General features: G+C 38.0%; 1 protein-coding gene across 6 annotated transcripts in view; it reads right to left on the reverse strand.

Annotated features, from left to right (window-relative positions):
- Positions 1-23343, reverse strand: part of LOC117234086 (protein sprint) — a 155467-nt gene that overhangs the window by 111804 nt on the left and 20320 nt on the right. For 4 of the 6 annotated variants that reach the window (XM_033494958.1, XM_033494959.1, XM_033494969.1 and 1 more), the window contains one exon: positions 9259-9332. In XM_033494958.1, coding sequence (XP_033350849.1) covers positions 9259-9332 — 74 coding nt within the window. Of the gene's footprint in view, positions 1-9258; positions 9333-16840; positions 17131-23343 lie in introns of those variants that run through there. The other 2 variants (XM_033494955.1, XM_033494956.1) reach the window with 2 other exon arrangements.

Raw genomic sequence — 23343 nt, forward strand, 5'->3', positions numbered from 1 at the left:
TAAAAATAAATTGTACAATATCAGAAATCGAACTTTCTGCATTTTAATTACACGATCTTTCGATTTCGTAGGTATTTTTTTACGACGATAAAAGGTAAAAGAGACGACAAGAATTGGCTTTCTTTAGCACGATATCTTCAAATATCTTACTTTGGAATATTTTAAACTTCCAGTTTGAAACTTTCACGATAACTAGATGGTATTTCGAATTCTTCGAACTTCGAACTTCGAATTTCGATCGTCGAAACAAAACACCAATAAAAACGTATTAACAAAAACACGGTTGAAATTGAAAAAACCACCAAGTACAAGTTAATTCGAGTTTTCTCTGGTTTCGTTAGTAGGCTATCTGTGCGTTTAGCGCTATAACTCAAACTCAAAGAATAGAAATTCGAGAAAGTTCCGGAAATCCAATCATTGGTCGACTAGTGTCCGAATAGAGTTGTACTATGACTAGAGTTGGAAGGAAAAATCTCACGACGAGCAGGGTGAAATCTATTATCGGTAGAATTAGCGGCGCCTGGGGGCACGTATTTCGACGACACACCCTTTGTCTATGGCTAACGATACGGGGTGGCCGGATAAGGGTTGCTCACCCTCGCAAACATCAGACTCGCGTTAGTCGTCAGAAATCAGGGGGATATCCGGTGGCAGCCGGAGAAACCAACCCAGGGGAATCCGCATGTCCCTCTGTCTCGCTTCTTCGTTTCCCTCTACGCTCTTTTTTTGTATCGAGTTTCTCAATAATTCGATCGGTGCTTTTGCTCCCCGCTTTCCACTCCTTTCGATCGCTTTGGATTTCATTTTTTTCCGCGGCGGCAAATTCCTCCTCGTGGAAGAATAAATTCTGCAAGCCGTGACGTTTCTCTTTCGATGTATCCAAGTGGATTTTGAAATACGTCGAAGGTACGACGGTATATCGTGCTTTGGGTGTTAGAGATCCAGGTCAGCCTCTATTATTTGCTGTTTATAATTATTGAGATGCGTGTAATTTTGTATGCTACACTGCATTAGCCGCATAGTAGTGACACACATATATGAGAATGAGCGTGTGTGGGAGTATACGTGTGCATAGCGTCTCGTAAAACAAAAGAATGCAGCTGTCTCGTACGCATGGTGGTAAAGAAGATGCTGAGACATAAAGAGTGCTGAGACGCGAGCAACGTGTATCTACGAACATCTTGTATATCACATATTAAATAGATCTGAAACTATTTTAATATCGTTTCTACGTGTAATGCGACTATTCTCATATATTTATTTAGGCAAATAAGATTTACAATTCTCAAGAATAATTTATAAAAATCAAATCGAACGTTACATGTGTGGCTTGATGCGAAAACAGTCAATATGAAATTTTGGCAAAAAAATGAATTAAATTCTGTATTCAGTCTGTGAACAATCGTATACTCTATATAAAAAAAAAGCGACAGTTTAAAATTCTATCTAGAAACGACTATAACGGCATTCGTATATGCCAACGTCGACATTTTTCATAACGCAAACTTTCTGCAAAGAATGCCAAGCGCGAGATACGAAGCACGAATAGTATAAGCTTTGATTCTCCCTTTCCGAGTTAGGAAGGAATTTTGAAACATCAAAAACTTCTGTATCGAAAACTATTGGAACATGAATTTTTTAACGTATCATCGAGTGCTAATATCTCTTCGTAAATACTCCGTGAACACTGACGCTGGTACTTCTTGCAGCAAGCCGTAGATATAAAATATAAACGACGAAAGAAATATACCGAGAATTACGATCACTGCCATAAATATTCAGCTACCGCGCTATGTCTAACTTTATTACTCTATGGCCGAAAAAATTATTCGAATATCGCGTTGCTCGTTATGCGAAAATACCAATCATCTATCATACTTGGTAAACAAGTATTGAATTTGTTCGCCAGTACGCTTACGAAAAATCGAATGAAAGAAACTCGAAATTCCAATGATGGTTGCAGAGTGCGAAGCACGGTAGCCCAAGAATCTCTAAATAAATCATCGATACGTAGTTTCGAGAGCGCGTGTTACCCTCAACGTCCACCTGACGCCAGGGTTGCCGAATGATTAACGACAAGCCGGCCAATTATCAAGATCGAACGTGATCGTTATCGATCGAGAGGCGAGATCGAGGGACGGTTAGGGTGGGAGGTGGTTGAAAAGGGGGGAATCAACGTGGCCCGAGGGAACCGGCGTGTATCCAATTTATGCTCTACATCGATTACGATAGCCTGCGCGCCGTGCCGGCCAACACGGATGATTATCTTAATGATTATGTAGACAACGCTCCGGCGACCGTCACGAATTAACGAGATCCAAGGGGAAAAAAGGTATTTTCAGCGATAACAAATTGGAATCGAGCTCTGGAGAAACGAATTCATAGAGTGCCTGGTGTAGCCAGCGTGGATGATACAGCTTGGATTAAAAAGTTGCTGGTGATTTGTTGCGGTGTGTCGGACGTGATACGTGGAAGATGAAAGGAAAAGTGGAACTCACGAGTCGGAGGAAATTTGAATTTCAGAGGAAGCGCGAAGTGGTGCTTGGTTTGGGTAAAATTGAGGACGGTTTGAACGTGTCGGAGAATTGAAATTTGGATTGAATCGCGGAACGAAGAGATAGCTGATGATCGATTGCAGCGTATTGGGGATGATATAGAAGATTAAAGCGAAAGTGAAGCCTGACTGATTAAATTTGTGAATCTTTCGGAGTTAGCTGGAGGTAGTACTTGGTTTGAGTGAGATTGGGAAGAAAAAATTGGAGTATTATTGTTTGAATTAATTTCCTGATCGAAATGCAATCGGTACGAAGTCTATATGAATATGAACTAAATCGATATGGAAAGAGTCTAACAAGACATCTTTACATTTTGAAACAAATTTCCACTCTCAATTAATAATTCCATCTCCAATTTCGTCTTTTAATCCCAGACATCACGTATCAAATTTCCAGCCGAGCAGAAGCAGCGAAAAATAAACGCACAAATCTATCAGACAGATGAGAAATCGAACCATCGATTTCCCATCTCGTTCCACTTACGAAATCTCTCTCCCGTGTATTATTAGCCGCGTATTATTTCTCCGACGTACGTGATCCGCGAATATCTCATCAGCTTTTGCCCATTAAACGGCCCTTGGCTCGTAACAAGAAGATCGGACCAATATGTTTCTATTATAATCGGGGAAAATAATTAAAAAGAAAGAAAATACATTTTCTGTACGCAATTACAGAAGCATTCTAAAGCGAAAGGATTAATGATAAATTAACCCCTTGGCATACAACGACGTCTAGGAGACGTCATCCATCATCTCATGTGCCATTGTAGACTCTGACATCTCCGAGACGTCAAAAACCGTCTCTGGCGAACGTCGAAAATCGTGCATAGATTCTGTTTTATTTAAAATGATCTTTTACCTGCTTTATATAGCTATTTATAATACTTACGTCCTGTATTCTAAATTACCTAATTCAGCAAAACAATCGATTGTAAATTTTCGATTGAATATCGCACAAGATATGCTACACAATTTGTCTCTTTCTAATTATTCGACACGCGGCGCACAGTCGCAAAGTGAGTGCTCAACTCGGCTACAGACAAAACATTGGGCACATTTTCTTGAACATATACCTTCGACTAATAACAATGAACATCCTGTAGAGAGATGTCATGTGCGAGTAAAAAATAATATAACAGATACAAGAGACAACTTGGCAGTGTAAAAAATGTTTTGAAATGTATCATACTTTATAGAATTATTAATTTATTATTTTATAATGTTGCTTAACTACCGTCCATTAACATTATATATCAACCTGATTAAATATTATACAGCAATGTAAATTTCGAAATAAAATGTTCTGTTTCTAAGTTTGCATATAATTGTTCAATTGAGCCAAATTAAATCTTCGGATGCATCAAATTCCATTTTATTTGTACGTCAGTAGGTTAATAAAATTTAACGCTACAGTGCTACGAAGAATTTAAGAAATACTTTATCACGATTTACAAACTGATAATAACGCAATGTACAACAAAACATTCGCACCAAGTAGGAAACTCTTTGATGGAAACAGCCCTCGAAACAGCCGTCTGGTTGGAAGCGTTCAAACGTTCAAAGAACGCTATTGTAATAGGCGAAGAGGCCTCGAGGAAAGCCTTACGGCCAAGTGTAAAGCACTCGACTGTCACTTGCAAATCTAGTAACACCGCTAACTTTACGTAAACGTTTCTACCAACTACAAAATCTCTGTCAGATCTTCAAGAATACCGCAACTGTTCCAATGTAAATTCTTCGATCCAACGTAGCCTCGAACGTTGATAAGCAACGTTCTGGCGTATGATTTTCGACATACCGATCAGATTTTCGGCGCCGCGCTACTGTCACTTACAGCCCCGGGAATAGAAGCGACCGAAATCGCGTCCCACCCCTGAACTGGGGCGGGCTTGTGGAATTGAAATGAAATTCCGTCCCTAGGCCACAGCTCCGCTGCCGCTTGAATTATTATCGGTCGGTAATCTCGCTAAAAAGTTCACCCTCGTTGAAATATCACCATTCTTTTCGTCCCTGCAGCAACCCCCGTCGTTTCCTGTTTTCACTTTCGCTGTCTTTTCTGTGTTTATTGTATCTCAAGAGAGAACATCTTTCTAAACGTTTCTTTTTATTTCTTTTTTTTTTTTCATCCTTTGCTCGAACGATTAACCGAATTGTATAAATTATCGTCGCGTGAAAGCAGTTTTTACAATCGTTCAGAAAATTCTACGTAAAGTAGAGTAATCGTCGTAATAATCGGTAAGCGAAAGGAATTTTCGTTTAGCTTCCATTTCTTTAATTGTATCTGTAAAAATACGAATCCGCGTAAATATCCATAGTCCAGTCATCAAATTCAACGCGAACGTATTAATTATTTCGCATTCTCTACAGTTCTATTTTTTCTTTTTTCTTTTTTTTTTACGAGATTCCGCGTGTATTTAACACGTAATACGTAATCGAGCCTTGCACAAATATTTGAGTACGAGCCAACGTAAAACAGCAGCGCAAACACGAGCTAAATATCCCGAGACAACAGCATAATTCTCTTTCTTCTTGTTTGGCTTAACTCGGCATTTACGCGAAATAAAGTAAAAGAAGAAAAAATAACCAACACGGAAAACCTGGTTAAGCTCGCCAGAGCTGCTCGTCGCGAGAAATTCCCGAAAGCGTTCGAATTATTTTTTATCCGTAGCCGGAGAGGAAATTCCCGGACGCTGGTCGATCGACCGTGGTGTGAAAAACGACGTAAAAAAAGAGGATCGATTCGATACGGAAGAGCTCGCGGTACGATAACGAGTCGAGTTATTCTTTCACCGGCGCGTACGCGTATCGTTGCGCTGTTGACGCGAATGAAATTTCCATTTTTTCCCATCGTTTCAGCAACCCCGGAAATGTCCAACGTGTCTGCTCGCCTCGTCCCTTTCATCCTCCCGTTGCTCCTCGCTTCGCGATCAACCATCTCTGTTCCGTGTGCGTAACTCGATTTTTGCGACCAGCGGAAGCACCGGTAATATCGTAGATTAACAACGAGTGAAGCTTGAATTTTCGTGCAGTAGCAATTGATCTCGCGAGAGCACCGTGTTTGATAATTTCGCTAATTTGTGGAGAAATTCAAGCGATATTTTGTTTGACGATATAGCATACGCTTTTATACGAAGTTGCTTTATTTCGAATTATTGCGTTCATATGGAATTTTATGTAACTGCCTGACAGCAATTAAATTATGTAATTCCACTGGAATTACATGATTTCCAGTTAATTGGCTTGAATTCAGATACGTTGATATACATATGTATGTATGTTGACGTGAATTGCAATGAGCTGGAAATTTATGTAACGAAAATTTATGTAAACGAGTTAATTTAAACTGACGTAAATTTGAAGAAAGTGATACGAGTACGAACGAAACGATATTTCAACAAATTCGATTGAATCTATCGGTATATTATTGCTATCTGATGCTCGTCACAATAAGCATAACAGAATTTTGTAGATGTCGAATATATGAAATATTTCTCTTTTATATTTATTTATTAAATATTAATAAATTATATATTTGTGAAATAAATATTTTCTATTCCCTAAATATTTCCCAATATTTCTCTTTGATGCAAATATTCTTAAGGTGAATATTTTTATATTTTGTAGATATTTATTTTCTATTATTTTTCTTTTCTCTAAATAATTTAAAATAAATATTCTTCTATTTTCTATTTTCTAAACATATGCAAGTTTAATTGCTTTCTGATCATTTCTAAAGAAAATTTCTTTCTCGCCAATCTATGAAATAATAAGCTTCACGTATCGATTATTCCCAACTCTATAATTACGAACAACACGAGTGAACCTCGCTACCATAGGATTTATCGCGGAACTCACTGTACTTGGGGAAGCTCGGCAACTTTCCGGTAAACGACCAGATGGGTATCTTGATAGATTATACAAGTTTCTTATGAATGGTCGGCGACTTTTGAAGTTGCGACGAAATTGGGAACAAGAGGCCCTTTCAGATTGCTCGGATATAATGCCAGGAATCTTTTTGTGATTAACATCCTCTGTGATTAATTAATGCCAAGTTCGAGAAATCGCGAGTAAACCAATTATGTCTAACAATATGTTGATATTCGAATAGACTGCGGATATTTATTTATGGAGAATTGAAATGTGCGAGAACATAGAAAATACGCGCAATATGCAAAACCATGTGAAAAATTCAAACTATTCGTTATAATATTTAGCATTTAGCGTAATAAATTCCTATATGGAGATTACGCTTTTTCAAAAGTATAACTTGAAATTAAATAAATAAGTTAACATTGAAAAAATTAGTCGATATTCGAAGAATGGCGAACCAACAATTTAAGAAAAATGGACCTCTGATCTTAATTTTTAAAAAATCGGATAAATTTATATTTAGGTTTCTTCGCGTTGATAAAAATACAAATTAACACAGACACTTGCGTTATCCAGCGGTGACCAATTTCTTTCAGACTCGTCTAAAATTATTAGCTACTAAATACCAATATATTTTTAACGAAATTTTATTATATTTTCTACAGCTAGTTAAAACTTAGACACATCAAATTTTATTCGATACATCACAATTGAACCTCGTACGGAAGATTCGCTCGCAAACAGACGTATAAATTAATAAACGGTCTGTCCTTGCTGTCCACTTTTCAACGAGCAATCCGTTTCCTCTAATTTAAACAGTTTCACGGGTAGAATTTCCAAGACGGAAACCCGTCGCATCAATCTTCATCTCAAGCTCGTTTCTGCAACTCGTTCGAAATAAAGAAAAACGGAAAGATTGAAGAACGAAAAAGCTGAATCGGCGGAGCTCGTGCGGAAAATCGAACGAGCAACAAGCAGAACAATAAGTACGTGCGAAATTAGAGTTTTCACCGAGCAAATAGCGCAATTCGTGGCATGTGTCAGGGATCAACGTCATAATATTATGCGTAATCGTTTTTGGCTGCCATCTGCCCGTCGTTTGTTCCTTCCAGCAAGTTTTCTAATATTCCGTGGAATAATAAGCGGCCCTCTTTTCTCTTGCAGTGGCTATTTAAAATAAATATCACGGCGGTTTTTCTAAAGCAAATTTTTATTAAAATTTGTCACCTTGTGAAATTTTCTGGATAGGATTATCAAGGTATTTCTTATTAAAATAACTCGATAAAGACTTGAACAAAATTTTGAAGTTACACGACATTGCATATTGCTACACAATATTTTCATTTCGCTTTTATTATTTTATTTTGCCCCGCAATATTTTAATCGATGATTTGAAAAATTCACAGTATTTTAATCAATTATTTTAGACATCTGAAGTATCTTATTTACACAACCCTTGTGTTAAATTATCTGTCAAGATGTCGTTTATACTGGCGTGTAAAGTGGAAAGGGAAACCGAAGATATAAACAGTTTATATTTCGGACGTATGCGAAATCGATGCTCGCTCGTTAAATATTAAAAGTCATTTTTCTCGGAACCACCTGCTGACCAGATAGGTACGCGCTTACTTGAATTAACACGACAGTACAGCGAGCTGTAACTATAAATTAATGGAAGAAAAATGACAAGGAAAAAAGGAAGGTTAGAAAGAGTATGAGATTCGCGTAGCGGACTTAAATAATTCACAGATAAGGTGATTAAATATGAAAGAAATATTCAAGCAATTCCAGCATCACCTGACCAACATTCTAGCGATAATTCAACAAGGCGATATAAATCGAGGCCGCGCAATAATGTCGAAAGTTAGGCGCGTGTTTAATCCAACGGGGTGGTCGTTATACTCAGTGTCCCATATAGCATCGTGGATATTGTAAGCGAAATCGTCCATAGATCATTGTGGAGCCCTTACGATATGGAAATTATTCTGCGTATAAGCGACCAGTACGGAGGCGTCGCGTCAAGATTTCCATCGTAAATTATGGGAATTCACGATTTAACCGCGGTCACGCGAAGGGGTTGTTGTCACCCCCTTTGAGAATCTACAGTACGTTGATTATAGTGTTCCTCGAATATCTTAGACGAAGTTAAAAGTGATTAATTTCTCATGAGATTTCGTATCGTATTTAATAATATATCGTATTATATGTAATAATTTTAATAGCATGATAACGACGATCTTCATAACGTTTCATATTATTGGATACTGGTGTTTGCTGTTGTTTGTATTTCTCGAAAATAATTGGCATTTTTTCTTTACTTAAAGAGATATATATTTTTGTCATACTCGTTCGATCGAATTAATCAAATCGATCAAAGCGTAGATCGCTTTAGGAATAGAAATTTCACGAAGAAAATGATAAATTTACGTTATTTACGAAGTAGATTAGTTCCATAACTATTAAGATAATACTGTGTGCTGGATGTGTGTACCTATTTAAATCATCTCGTTATTATTCCATCCTCTTAGAATTTGCCATTCGTATTCTGAATAAATTCCCCTCTGATAATCCACAAAATCACGACTAATACTAATTCGAATTTAATTTAATTTCATAGCGATAAAATTATCATTTCTTCCGGAAAAATGTCAGAAGACCAAAGTTCCTTTTTATTTGAGAAACGTTTTACGACCGCGTAACGAGAGTACCCAGAGGCGTGTACACGGTCTATCGAATCGATCGCCTTCAATAGCCCTGCTCTTGACCTCGAACAAGACGAGGGCGAAAGAGAGGAGAAGGAAGAAACGAAGTAAGAAGAAGAAGTAAGTACTCACCGCTCGTAGGAATTCGGGGTCGTGCAGAGCTCGCTCAGCATGCAGTCCAAATCGGTCGCCAGGGAATTAAGCAGCTGAAAGAGAAGCAAAAGGGGTTAGACTCGTCGGTGCACACCTCGTCTCGCAGCGCTACATCAATCGCTTTTTACTCTTTAATGAATACGCAGCCGGTGTTCCGCTGCTGAACACCATCGCTCTGTATATTTTTAATGAAAATTCGAACTCGAGTACAAACTCGTTCGAACGTACTGCGGATGCTTAGCAAGAGTTACAAAAGGGTGAAACGAAAATAAAAGTGGCGTAGAGGGTTGAAGAGGGAGTTTGCAATTGATTGACGTATGTCGGAACTGGTTGGACTAATTGATCGTGATTTACAGCGAATTGAAAGTAAAATAAAATTGGAAGTAACATAGCGTGTATTTTAATGATAATTTGGGAATAAGAGCGGCGAATAAGATTTGCAGAGAAAGAACTGGATTTGGTCGAGACGTGTCGAAATGAGTTAGAGTAATCGATAGTGATATAAAACAAGTCTGGAATAAAGTAGCGTGAATCGTAGTAACGTGTCTATCATTGAAAAAAATTAACGTGTAACATAAATCTTTCTGGCAATCGTCAATTTTACCAAGTGACACGAATTGCAATACCGAAAGATAATAACTCGTAACTAAATGTTAATTCTTTAACACAGCACACATGGAAAGCGATATCCTTATATTGTATCAAGAAATCACTAAAACATGTACATAGATCACTAAATCTCGAGCGGTATAAATTAAATTTAATTACGGATTAAAGTAAATTGGTTATAATGAAGTCACAGGAAATTGATAATATACGTATGGTAGATGCTGGCTATTTGCAATCACGTTAATCCTTAATTGAAGCCATGTTACAGCGAAACCGCGTCGTAAAATCGCTCCTAAACGCGTACCCTCAGCGAGACCTGCTGTTGCTCCGCGATAACACAATTCATGCAGGAACCGCGAGAACACCGTAATCGAACACAGATCGTTTCCGCTTCCGGGCGTCGTGCTACGTTACGCGATAATTCGCGTCTACTAACGTCGATGTTTACGCTGAGATTACGTGTGATTTTCTACTTTCGTTGAAATTACAAAAGGAAATGGAATATTTATACGATGTATTGGCGAAAGGGAATTTTTAATATCGTTCATCGGGTAAACAGCAAAATCTATACTACGCTTCATTCTGCTTAAGAACTCGTAAAAAATCAAATAATCCACGAAGGGATCATCGAATTCTATAGAAGCTACACAGAAAGTATTAGCAAATTCTTTGCGAAAAGAACGATAGGTTTGATAAAAAAAGAAAACAAATACAGAAAAGAAGAGACGGAAAAATGTTGAGAGCATCGTGGAAGAAATGAAGTTTGCGCGAACACAGGACACAGCCGTTTGTGCGTGTACAACGAATGCCTGGTGTATTTGCATTGCATCATGGAATCGGAGTCCGGAAAATTAGAAGGTTTCCATTCGGAGGCACTTTCGCAAAGTCAATATTGAACATGGAGAAGACGTCCGATAAAGTTTCGTGGCGCGTCGCAGGGAACACGAGCCACCAAACTTAAGGGGGGTGACGAACATAAAACGCAAAATTCTTTGCCCTCGTTGGGGGTAAAATCGTTATATACTGTATCAGTGATCGGTTTCCAATTTCTCCCACGTTTTTTCGAAAGCAATTACGGAATCTCTGCCATTATTGCCTCTCTATTTATCTTAAAAGGCGGTAGTTGGTGGTTGCAACACGTTTCATTATCGTTTGTAAATCTTTATAAGAAAAGTAACAATATCGTTTGACTTTTGCTTTATATACAAGAATATTTGAGAATGTTTAAAAAAGAAAAAAAGAGTGAGAGAGAAGAGAGAAAGAGATGAAAGAAATTATAGCAGAATATTTAAAATACCACCCTTCTTTCCCTCCATTAAAAAAATAAAAACAAAGCGAGAATAATTTATACATCAAGACGAAAAATATAAAAGATACCACACCCTATCAAAGGGGTGAAAAGGCGGTAGTTGGTGGTTGCAACACGTTTTATTATCGTTTGTAAATCTTTATAAGAAAAGTAACAATATCGTTTGACTTTTGCATTATATACAAGAATATTTGAGAATGTTTAAAGAAGAAAAAAAGAGTGAGGGAGAAGAGAGAAAGAGATGAAAGAAATTATAGCAGAATATTTAAAATACCACCCTTCTATCCCTCCATTAAAAAAATAAAAACAAAGCGAGAATAATTTATACGTCAAGACGAAAAATATAAAAGATACCACACCCTATCAAAGGGGTGAACGCTAATTAAATACGTAAATAGACGAACATAATTATCTCTGAAACTCGATTTCACGGGCAACCAGCCTCTTCCTCGATGCTATCATCTACCAACACGATCACTGTAATTTATGACCAACTGCAATTTTCGTTTATGAAAAAAACGTAGCCTGTTTGAAGGGGTTGTTACTTTAGTCGGTGATCCCCGGTCGAGAGGGGATTTTTCTAATAAACTAACCTCCCTTTTCTCGTTTCGAGGGCACAACAGGCCTTTCTATGGCGAACTCACACTTTTTCCTCTACCTATCTTTGTGTGTATTTGGTTGATGAATGTGTAAGCTCATGGAGCCAGAAGTTTTATCACGCGATCTCAGAGAATAATACGAAATTATACAATGATAGAGAATCACGATGTTCCATCAATTGAGAAATTGTCTTTTTGCATCGAATAAAATCGTATTAATTTAAAAATCATATTTTTAAAATAATAATGATTTTCATTTCACAATAATGTAATCTTCCTATTATTTAATATACGATGCAGTGTTTTACCACTTTTTGATAAATTTTTAGTGCTTGATATTTTTCATCTGCTACAGAAAACCACCTATACACACTTCTTTGTTTCTGATATAAAACAGGGACCAACGACATTTATTTCTTTTTGCGTTTTACTTTTCACGATAAATCGCTAAAAACGCTGCACCTTGAGCTTCGACTATTAGAAAGAAAAAGATAAAAACCACAAAGTGTTAAGCTTCCCTTAAACAACTCTCTAAAAAAGACGCTTTTCCGCCCTAATAAATATTTCCTAAAAAACGATAGTCCTCTTCTATCCCCTTTAAGCGGAAGATGATTTTCAACTCCACTTCGACCTCAAAATTAAATCTCCTTTTGATACGATATACTGACTCTTCGATTCACAAATGGAATTATTCATAGGTCTTTCTCATATTTGAAGTCGATCCGCTGACTGATCCGAGAATGAAAGCGAACTTACCTCGCCACATTATTTATGCAATTCGGCTCGAACCACTCTGTCGACGTTGACACGACATTGCACAATAGCCGAGCGCGATTAAAGCCCTGTCGTGTGGTGAATGGAGGTTCCGAGTGGCGAAAGGGGTAGCTAGCTAGCCAAGTGGCAATCACGAGTTACCCTTTTATTTTTCCATCGCGTGCATTATAATTCAGGCACAACGAACCGACTTTCTTTCATTTTCTTTCACGTCGAGGGGCTCTGGTCGATCGAGGAAATTCAGAATTCGAATGATACTTGTTTGAAGTGTACTTGCGAGTAGAATATTCTTTTTTATCTTCTTTTATTTTTGTCGTTTTTATTTTTATCGTTGTCACTATATTTGAGATTGGTGTCAAGCTACATAATTGATACATATTGATTTGAGAATTCAGTATTGTACTATTAAAATAAGAAGTTGGTACGAGTCGTTGGATCTTAAGAACATTTGCCTTGGTAGAACATTGAATTTATATCATTAAATGACCGAGGGTTGTAACGAAACGTTTGATACCAGAGCTGTCACAAGTAGAACGAAGCTGATGTCGCGTAGCCACAAGCTAGGGGTTGTTAGAGCAAAGTAGAACGGGAGTCGATGCGACTTAAGCTGACTAGGAGTAGGCTGAAACAACCTAAAGAGCTTTGAAGCGTATTACAGCGTACATTCGCATGACTTAGAGAACAACTTGTTAACAGATTAACCGATGTAATTCTCAACATTCTCCAACATCAATATTCATCGTTATAAGCTTACAAGTATTTATAAGCTAGTAAATCCAAAGTATCAGGCAAAGTAAAATATCCAATTATCAACCATTACTTTAAATTATATAAAGCTAAATAAATTACGTACTAGATAACAATTGACGATTATTTCGAAATCTATAGGAAGAAATAGAGTAGAAAAATAAGCATAATTTCGGAATATTTCGTACTTAACGTCAAACTTCATCGAAATAACGAGTTACAGAGTCGAGTACGATGCATCGTTTCAAGTGGAATTTAAATATCATCAAAACCCTCGCTGAACACGCGACCTTAAAGGGTCATCCTGAGAATGTAATTGCAATTCACCCCAGCCACAACCCCGCGATCTGTCGATACGTGTATCGAGTTCCCCTGTGACACGGGTACATCATCCCCCGTGCCAGAAATCTCAGACTATTTCTGAAATTTTCATACCCGTCCGCCTCAGTGAGACTCGATTGACAGATAACAAGATACGTCGTTGTCTTTTGAAAATTCGTGTCCTCTCCTATACCATCGCTGTCCGATTCCATCATTTTGTTGCACGTCGGTCGAATATCAAGAGTTTGAAGTGTAATTCTGTTTACAGATGGCTTGTGAATATTCTTTGTCCTTTGTTAATCAGTTCTAAGTTAACTTTTCCTTTAACCGCGGGCTTTTCGTATTTTTAGACTATTTTTGATGTTTTTAAAAGAGCTCGTGAACGTTCTTCATTGTTTCCATCGGGTTACATTTATTTTCCAAATTGTGATATTTGGTATTTTTGGATTATATCGTAGATTTTCCCTTATGATTTACGATTCATTCATATTTGACATAAAGGATATAACCTAACAAACACGAAGATGGTATTCCGCTGGGGGTAGCCACCCACATGATAATCAAACAGCTAAAAAATTCTACCAAATGTCCAAATTGGACAAATTGTGAATGTGAAATATTAAATAAAAAGAAAAATTTATATTTGATCTAATATTTGATAAGATTATGAGTTTACGTTGAAAAATATCTTTTCTAAACTAATTAACGTTGATTTTACTTTAAAAATAATATCCAGTTAACATTCCAAATCCAAAAATTCTCTTCAAATCTGGGAATTCTTTTCAAATAAATCTAAATATCGCTTCGAATTTACCAATTCTCGGCTGAAAGTAACAAATAGGTAATATTAACGGCGAAAACGTGATTTTCGTGGAATACGGACGCTTTTAGCGCGACGGAAGCAAGAGACGCATAACCGTGTGCCTTCGATTCGCGAATATTTGGCTTGCACACGGATCCTCGTGTGTATTCGGGGTGAGTCATGCGAGCAACGAAGCATGGAACCCCATAGGACGCCGGTTAGATATTCCGGCTGTCGAAGCTTTGCTCACAAAGCCGATGGAAATCGATGGATTCGCCAAAGCAACGGAAACCCTTCGTCGATCTTTCTCGCTAGAAATCCGATGGAACCCGTAGAAATGATCGACGTCTCGTTCGATGAACTTTCATTGAACTCTCTACCATACCGCACGATTATTTCCAAAATAATCCAATTTTTATAATTCGCTCGCCACGTGCATATTAATCGATTGTCAGATTCTCTTGCAATCTAAAAAGCTCAGTGAAATTCTACTCGAATTATACTCCAACTTTACTCAAATCGTGTAGAGAGAATCTATTCGCGTTGAAAATTTTGTAGGAATTTATGGAATATCAGCAGATAGTTACAAATGATTTTCACATATTAAATAATATTTACAAGTTCTTATACGAAAACAAAAAATAGAAGAGGAGAATAATTCAAAGAAAAAGCAAACGCAATATATAATTTGTAGTCCTCCTCTCAGCCCAATACACATAGGAAATCGATCGACTAGAATTGATTTTGATATTAAGCGATACATATTTATAAGATTTCATACAGCAACGAGAAACACAAGAAAAGAATAATTCAAGTAGAAACCACTCGTAATAAGTATAATTTACAATCCTCCTCCTAACCCGATACACACAGAAAACCAATCAACTGAAATTACCAATTAAGACAACAAGAGACACCCTCGAATTAAACAGATCGATACATTTCATCAACTCATTTGTCCCAAACTCCAGATGCATCTTCTGTATTCTAGGGAAAAAAAAAAAGAAAAAAAATATGCATTTAAATAACAAGCCGAAGAACCTCGCGCGATGACAAAGGATCGGAAAAACACGCGGATGAATGCATAAATAACACCAACACCCTTCCGGTCCATTGTCATTCAGAACGCTGTCTTGCGCACTATCTTAAATGAAGATAGCGCGGCTTACAATGCAAAAAAGGTGGACCTGACGCTTGAATCTCGATCTTGGTCACGGACGTGGGGACCCCGAAAATCGTTGCTGCATTTTTCATGGGGCACACCGAGAGAAGAAAAACCGCGAATAAGAGAACACCAGTGTACGTAACTCGGCCACGGTCGTACCAGGGGTGCAAGGGGGGCAGAAAAGTAGCGGCTTATTCTCGCCTTGAAAATAGATGGAAATAGATTGACACCGTTTCGTTGCTGCTTCTTTTTATACCTGTGATGGGGTTTATTAAAAATTGCAAACGTGTCAGGGTCGCAGAAACTTCGCTCAAAGACCATGTTATGATTCTTTTGGATATGAATTCACGATTCTGGGGCAAGTAAACTCGGGCCACTTTCTTGCTTGTTAATTTCCATTTTCTGACTCTTCGCTGTATCGTTTGGGTTAGTTTTAGCTTCAGTTTGCTTGGGTTCAGTCAGTTTGGGTTACAGTTGACAAGTAAACTTTCTTCACTTTATGCAAATTCTTACACGAGCTTCTATTTTGGAAATTTTCGTAGCTTAATTCCGATTACGTTCGAATTAAATTTAGGTTTGGATCGACGAGGAAACTCCTTCAACTCTATGCTTTAACAATTTCTATTTGTTAATTATTCGTTGCTTCGTTCAGATTAGATTGGGAATAAGATTGGATCGATAAACTTCGTCGACTTTGTATCTTCGTATTAATTTTCATTTCCAAATGCTTCGTTAATTGACTTTATCTCCCAGTTGTCTCCAAATTACTTGTTAAATTTCTCAAGTAGATTGCTGGAATTTTTCACTCTTTTCTTAATTTCGACTTTTTAACTTCTTGTTAAAGTTTCTACGCTGGTTAGCTGGATCTCGAAGGAAAGTTAGCTATGCACGTCGGGTCTATATGACCTGAGAAGATATGACGCGAGTCAGAGCAAGTTAGACCATTCGGGAGCAACTTCTCAGAAACTATAGTCATTCGAAGCAGTTGAAGACGAATTAGAGTGGACAGGAACATTAGCTACCATACACTGAATCGGGCTTTGGTCTAATTTAGAGCTACTTGAAATAGAACTTGCCCAAATAGAGAAACTTCCTATCGACTCGCGCCACTCCGAAACATACGAATACCGATATTCGCGATCACAAATATGTAGAAATATTTCATAGAAATTTGTAAAAACATTCGCAAGCCGCTGTATAGAGGTACATAAACATATAGAACTCGAATCTTCTACCAATTCTTTCCTCCACCAGTTCTCCATCTCCATGATTAGATCATAGCGTTCGTGTTCCCAGGCTAAGACGTTCCCTGTCGACGATCTCCTTTCCTCGCTTTCCCCTTCCAACTGGTAACAACTTACGATCATCGAGAGATTCTCGAGCGAATTCTCGGATGTATGCGTTCGAGACAACGCGACCCACACGGGGTCCCTAATAACCGTAACGCGTGGAAACTCTGCGGGGCTCCCGGCGCGATCGTTAAACTGCGAACACGATGGCTGGCCTCGCGGCGCGAGCAGGCTTGCCAATTCCCCTTCGCGTCGCGGAACTCGCAGAAGAAGAGCAAACGCGACACGACGACGGCTCGAATTAAAATGGTCCGCTGAAACTCATTCCCCGAATTAAACGGATTAGATCCAATCAGCACCGGCCGCTGTCGTCGACGTCGTGCAACACGTTGTACCGTTGTCGCGGCGTTTCATTCGATTCCGGTCTTTGTTTAATTAAATTCATCGAGTACGCCCGGAATAACGCGAAACTTTCCACGAAAGCTCGCACGAAAGTTTCGTACTACGTAAGCGTGGCCGTGTGTTTACAACGTATGAATAGACTTTGTTTGATTTACGTCTGGTGGCATTTTGACGAAACCGGATTTTGTTGCCTTTGCAGGATTTAGACTGTTCGAACCTAGTATCTTGTAGTCGAATAGGTTAACGAAGTTCGGCTCTTTCGAATGGATATTATCGCTCGGAATATTTGATCATTTCGATTCGTGCGAATGGGTTTCGCGATTTACGCGAGAAGGTTCGTTCGTTGGACGATAGAACAAGTTTGTCGATGTACAAGAGCTGGAAAGTACGGCGGTGTCTCAGGTGTGACGCGTGACAAGGTGTAGAAATCGAGATACCATTGCGCGAAGAAAAGAGAAGAAAATGGATGAATAGGAAAGTACATAGAAGAGTTTGAACGACGTTGTTAATAAGAAAATTCGCGAATAATTATCGCGCTACGGTGTCAAACTAATTTTATAATCTTAACTTTTAAAAGCTTCGATCTGAATTTTTATACTGGAAGGTTTGAGTTGAAATTTTTCTGTTCGAAAGTGCGAATCATAATTTTTATATTTGTCAATCTTAAATTCGAACATTTGCGTAACCAAGCATTCGGATAGCAAGCAAAAACGCTTATCTTTTCTCTAGAATACTCTGCTCTAGATAACGCATTCGAATGATTCACGTTTAATGGATCGAAGCTATCGCTAGCGAACTCTGCGTGTCTACCCGGTAGAAGCAAGCAAAGCAGAACACAGTCATTCAGATCACCGCTCGAGATAGCCGACGATGTATGTCTTACGTCCAATGGTCTGTTAGCTTGCATAACGCACCCATACACATAGATTACTTCATATTTTATTCTGTCCATACGCTGCCTGCCACGGCGTGGATACGCGGGACAAAGAATTTGGGAAGCCCATATACGATCGCTGTCCCAGGTCCCAGAGGAATTGCCTAACTTCGTACAGGGAACTCGAGAATATACTGCGTAGCAGTATTCTGTTATGTAGTCGATTAATCAACGATCCATCAACTGTAGGATCAATGTCCTGACTTCGGAGGGTTGTCACGCGATGGGGTTAACCCTATTTCCTTCGTTCCTAGTTAGCTTAACGATGAATTATGATTTTTCTGTTTCGATGCGATCATTAGAACTAATTACTGACAGGAAGATTGCGAACTAATGCGAAACATTAAACTATGTTATAGTTGTATGATATAGCAATTACATCGTGTAACAAAGTCGTTCATTCTTCAGTTTATTTCGGAGATTAACGTAAAAGCCTCGCTAATATTACGATAAATAAACACGCGACGTGTAGTATAAATAAATATTCTTCTTCTTCTATTAGGTTGTCCGAAAAGCTTCTTTCGTTCGATAATAGATGATAATAGATGAACGACAATTTCTGTTTTATATTATTTTATCGAATTAGGTATGATCCATTTCGTCCTATTTCTATTATTATGTTCGTGCGTAATTCAATAAACAAATATAAAACAGGATATTGTCTATTATTTCCTTATAAAACGAAAGAAACTTTTCGGACCACCTAATATAATTTATTGGCGGTATCAATACCACCTAGTGACAAAATCCGCAATCACTTAGTTGTCAATAAAATAGAATACGACTAAATAGATCAATCGTGCTCGTTCAATTTCTACTCAAAATTTTCCCGAGGGAAACTGAATCCGCAATCGTATTCGCATGTAACGCGCTGTAGTTGCTTGTTTTCACCCCGTGTTTATATCAGCTCGTAGCCACTAGTAAAGAGAGTACGACAACGATTAGGTAGCACAAACGACAATTAAGCGGGTCCTGGTGTTGGCTGCTCGTTATCGTAATAGACGATGCACGCACATAGTCCAACCCGTGCAAATAAACGTAGAACACGCGCGTCCGGTTGACGACTCTTGTCGCCGCAAAAGTCGAATGTTCGGCGCGCCGCTGAAAAGATTCGTTTAATAAGGACACGACGAACCGGAAGCGGATCGTTTATAGGGTGTCTCGAATGGAAGAGATCGAAGGTCAACCAAGAGGATTTCAGAGGGTAGAAACAGGGATCGAGATGATTCTTCGGTTTGGAATTTTTTTCTTAATCTTCGTGTGTCGTGTCGTACGTTCTACCGAAAAAAGATGAAATATGGGGTAGCGAGAAATGGTAAGAGGTAATATCACGATAGAATAGAATTCACAGGGTGTCCGTAATCTTTCTCGTTCTTTGAAACTGTACGAAATGCTGAATTATTGAATACCGAAATCAATGGAATTTGAATGAAATTTGAAATTGAAATTTTATACGCAAAGATAGCATAACCAACGCGATCCCTCTTTTTCCTGTTCTTTCGCCAAAAAGTATCGACCCACCTATTCCACGTGACCCAAAGCAAAGAAAAAGAACGCCATACAGTTCAAACGATAGAAATCACGAGACGAACCGACCCTATCCCTCTGCTGAAATCAAACCCTCAGGCTCCAAGCACGATGAAATCTTGAAACAAAACGCTACTTTTTCTATCACAATCTGATCGAAGCAAGATAGACAGCCCCTGTCGAGCGCCCAACTCAAAAATACCCTATGATTGCCCACCTGCGATTCGAAACTATCGGTACACACGGTGTGCAACGACAGCTGCACTCGATCGGCAATGTTACGTGCTTCCCGTGGCCACCATTTATTTGCCAGCCTCTGTGTGTCCACGAACACACGACACCAAGGATGATAAGACAACCAGAGAATGAAAAAGAGAAGAAGATGAAGAGTATATTCCCGAGTGTACATATATTATACAATAACGTACACGCGTGTCTTCGTACGCCAGTGCAGCGCGAGTAACGAAGACGCAGCTGCGAGGAAAGAAACAGACCTCAGAGAAGGTGAATCTATGAGCTGTACGAGATCCAGTGCGCGTGACGAGAATCTCGATTATCGAGGAATTGATCCTGAACGATGCTGGTTACGGACGTTTAACTCTGCGGTGGAGGTACTAATTTTGTCTATGATCGTGAAAAAATAGCGGGAGAGCCGATTTAAAAGAAATAAATAAAGTTCGAACAAAGTGAAATTCGGATAAGACACGATATTGTGCGCGTTAATCAAATAGAAAGTCGGGGTACGCGATGAAGTCTCAACATCTTGGCTTTTATAAGAGAACTTGTTTTCTGATGTTTCACTTTTATTCAAGTTGTGTGGATAAGGTTTGATATCGTGTGTTGATTGAAGAGGAAGTCTCGACATCTTGGCTTTTATAAGAAAACTTGATTTTTGTGTTTCACTTTTATTCAAGTTGTGTGGATAAGGTTTGATATCGTGTGTTAATTGAAGAGGAAGTCTCGACATCTTGGCTTGTATAAGAAAACTTGATTTTTGTGTTTCATTTTTATTCAACTTGTGTGGATAAAGTTTGATATCGTGTGTATTAATTGAAGAGGAAGTTATGACAAGTGATCAAACCTTGAGATCTTATTGTCGGTCTAGTTGCTAGCAAAATCTTCGTCGCTTATGTCATTCTTACGACTAATTTCTAGCAAATACTTCGTCACGTTTTCCATGTAATCAAACACGCTGCGTTCATTCGTATCGAATTTTCTGCAAGCCATCGTGCGTACCCCTTTTTTTTCACAGAATCAGATTAAACAGCAGTTCTTCGTTTTTCACGCGATTCTATTTTATTCCATTCCACGTTCAATTATTTTTCAAGTATGCAGTGACATCGCAATTGCTTTAACTCACGCTAGTTTCATTTACGGACGACAGATACAAAGAACAAACTTTATATCTGTATTTTCCACAATTCAAATTCCAATTTTAATACGAAACGATCTAGCCTCGGTAATCGTTTAATTATTATCAGCGTCTGCTGTAAAGTGGATATCGCTAGAAAAATAGTAAACGTGAGGCGATAACGTACGTTGATTCATCGATAGCGTATCAAACTTTATCACTCATTTCAGAATATATCTGAAAATTAAAATAATTATTCCCCATTTCCAAACACAGCTATTCCCAATTTTTTGATATTTCCGCAAGTTCAGAAGTTCGAATAACTAAAGTTGAAAAATAAAGGCAAGAGGTGATATCTGAATACATTTTGTTTCACTAACGAACTTGTGGAAATATTTCTTGAAAGGAAGACATTTCTTGCAATTAAAAAAGGGACATTAATTATATATATAATTATATTATATTTAATAATTATATACATATGGATAAAAAGAAAGAAACTGATTTATTTGCTCTAACTAAGCTACGTGATATTAAAAGAAAATTAATAGCAATATTAAATTAATTTTTCTCAAATTATATTTCATAATCAAATCCGATGTAAATATTAATCTTCTTATATCGGACGATAGAATGTGACATATACATATATGGATAAAAAGAAATGAAAAACTGAATACAAAGTTATCATCAGTCTGGCGTTTGAGAGGCTCGTTTATCCTGCACAGGAAATTAAACAGTATTTCATGCAGATTTATCAACCATGCATAAACATGCATATCCGATCGTTACACGATTAACACAAAATGAAAACCATCGTACGCGATATACTGTCATAAGCATAACAGGATTAAAATCGTAGAAACCGCAACTTAGCAGATGTATTAGGTTGTCCGAAAAGTTTCTTTCGTTTTATAAGTTGATAATAGACGAACAACAATTTCTGTTTTATATTATTCTATTGACTTAGGTATGGTCCATTTCGTTCTATTACTATTATTACGCTCAATTATTATAATTCAATAAATTAACATAAAACAAAAGACATTGCGCGTCTATTATTTCCTTATAAAACGAAAGGAACATTTCGGTCAACCTAATAATTTTCAGCCGCCATCTCCCAAAAGGAATTCTGACCAAAAACCAAGTCGGTGGACAGATCAATCGTCGCGGATCGATCGAAAACGTTTATTCGTGGATTTTCAACGATGTAACTGGAAACTATCCTCGATCGGGCTAGTTGAACGCTGTTCTCGTCATCATCTTCGTTATCGGAATCGGTTGCACGCACACGTTTCCAACGATCGATCCCAAGCCGACGAAATTGCCGTGTTTTCCAGCTCTGCCGGCATGCGTTCACAACCGACGGAATTAATTAATCGCGCCTGGGGCTATTCGTGGCCGGGAAAAGAATTAATCGGCCGACTACCGGCTGAAATACGAGGGGATGGAAAAATTGTTGACGCGATGCTCGATTTGATGGCGATATTTGCTCGGAATGATGCACGCGCGAAACGGTTGTTAGTGTTAAGCCGCCTCTCTCCACCACGATTTTTCACCATCTCCGATTTAATCCCGTATCTCGTTCCGTTCTACCGTGTCGATTATGGTTTCAACCGAGGGCCGGTTCGTTTGTAATAGTTACGCCTTGTGGCCTTTTTTCGTAGAACAGCGATACGACAGAAGATTAATTGATTTTAAACGAAGGGAATTTTTATACTACATGGAGAACGAATTTCGGACATCGTAGCTGTTGTAAGATGAATTGTAAAGGTTCCGGTGTACGAGTTAATATTTTTAATTAAGAAATTTTGCTTACGGATAACCATTACAAATGATTAAAATTGTTTTCATTGCCAGTAGTTGTTATCGAGGGAAATTTAATTTTGGTTATCAGTAACCGGTTATAAATAGCCAGGAATTTTGTTTGGTTACCAGTAACCATTATCGATGACCCGAATTTTATTTTGGTTACCGATAATCATTATCGACGGTTAAAGTTTTTCCTGTAGTTTCTTGCGAAACACAAGAACATTAACTGTGAAATTTACATGTACTTATATATACTTTAATAACTTGCTTAACAAAATGCATAAGTTTTACAATTAAGCCTTCTTATGTTACCAACGAATATCTACTAATTATTGGTAACCTTAGCAAAAGGTAAGCAAGAAGATATTTGGCAATATATAATGATTAGCAATTAAAAATTAATATTTGTGACTTTTTTCCACA

Source organism: Bombus vosnesenskii, unplaced genomic scaffold, assembly GCF_011952255.1.
Source record: "Bombus vosnesenskii isolate JDL3184/JDL3185 unplaced genomic scaffold, Bvos_JDL3184-5_v1.1 scf7180000013302, whole genome shotgun sequence".
In the NCBI taxonomy this organism is placed as follows: Eukaryota; Metazoa; Arthropoda; class Insecta; order Hymenoptera; family Apidae; genus Bombus; species Bombus vosnesenskii.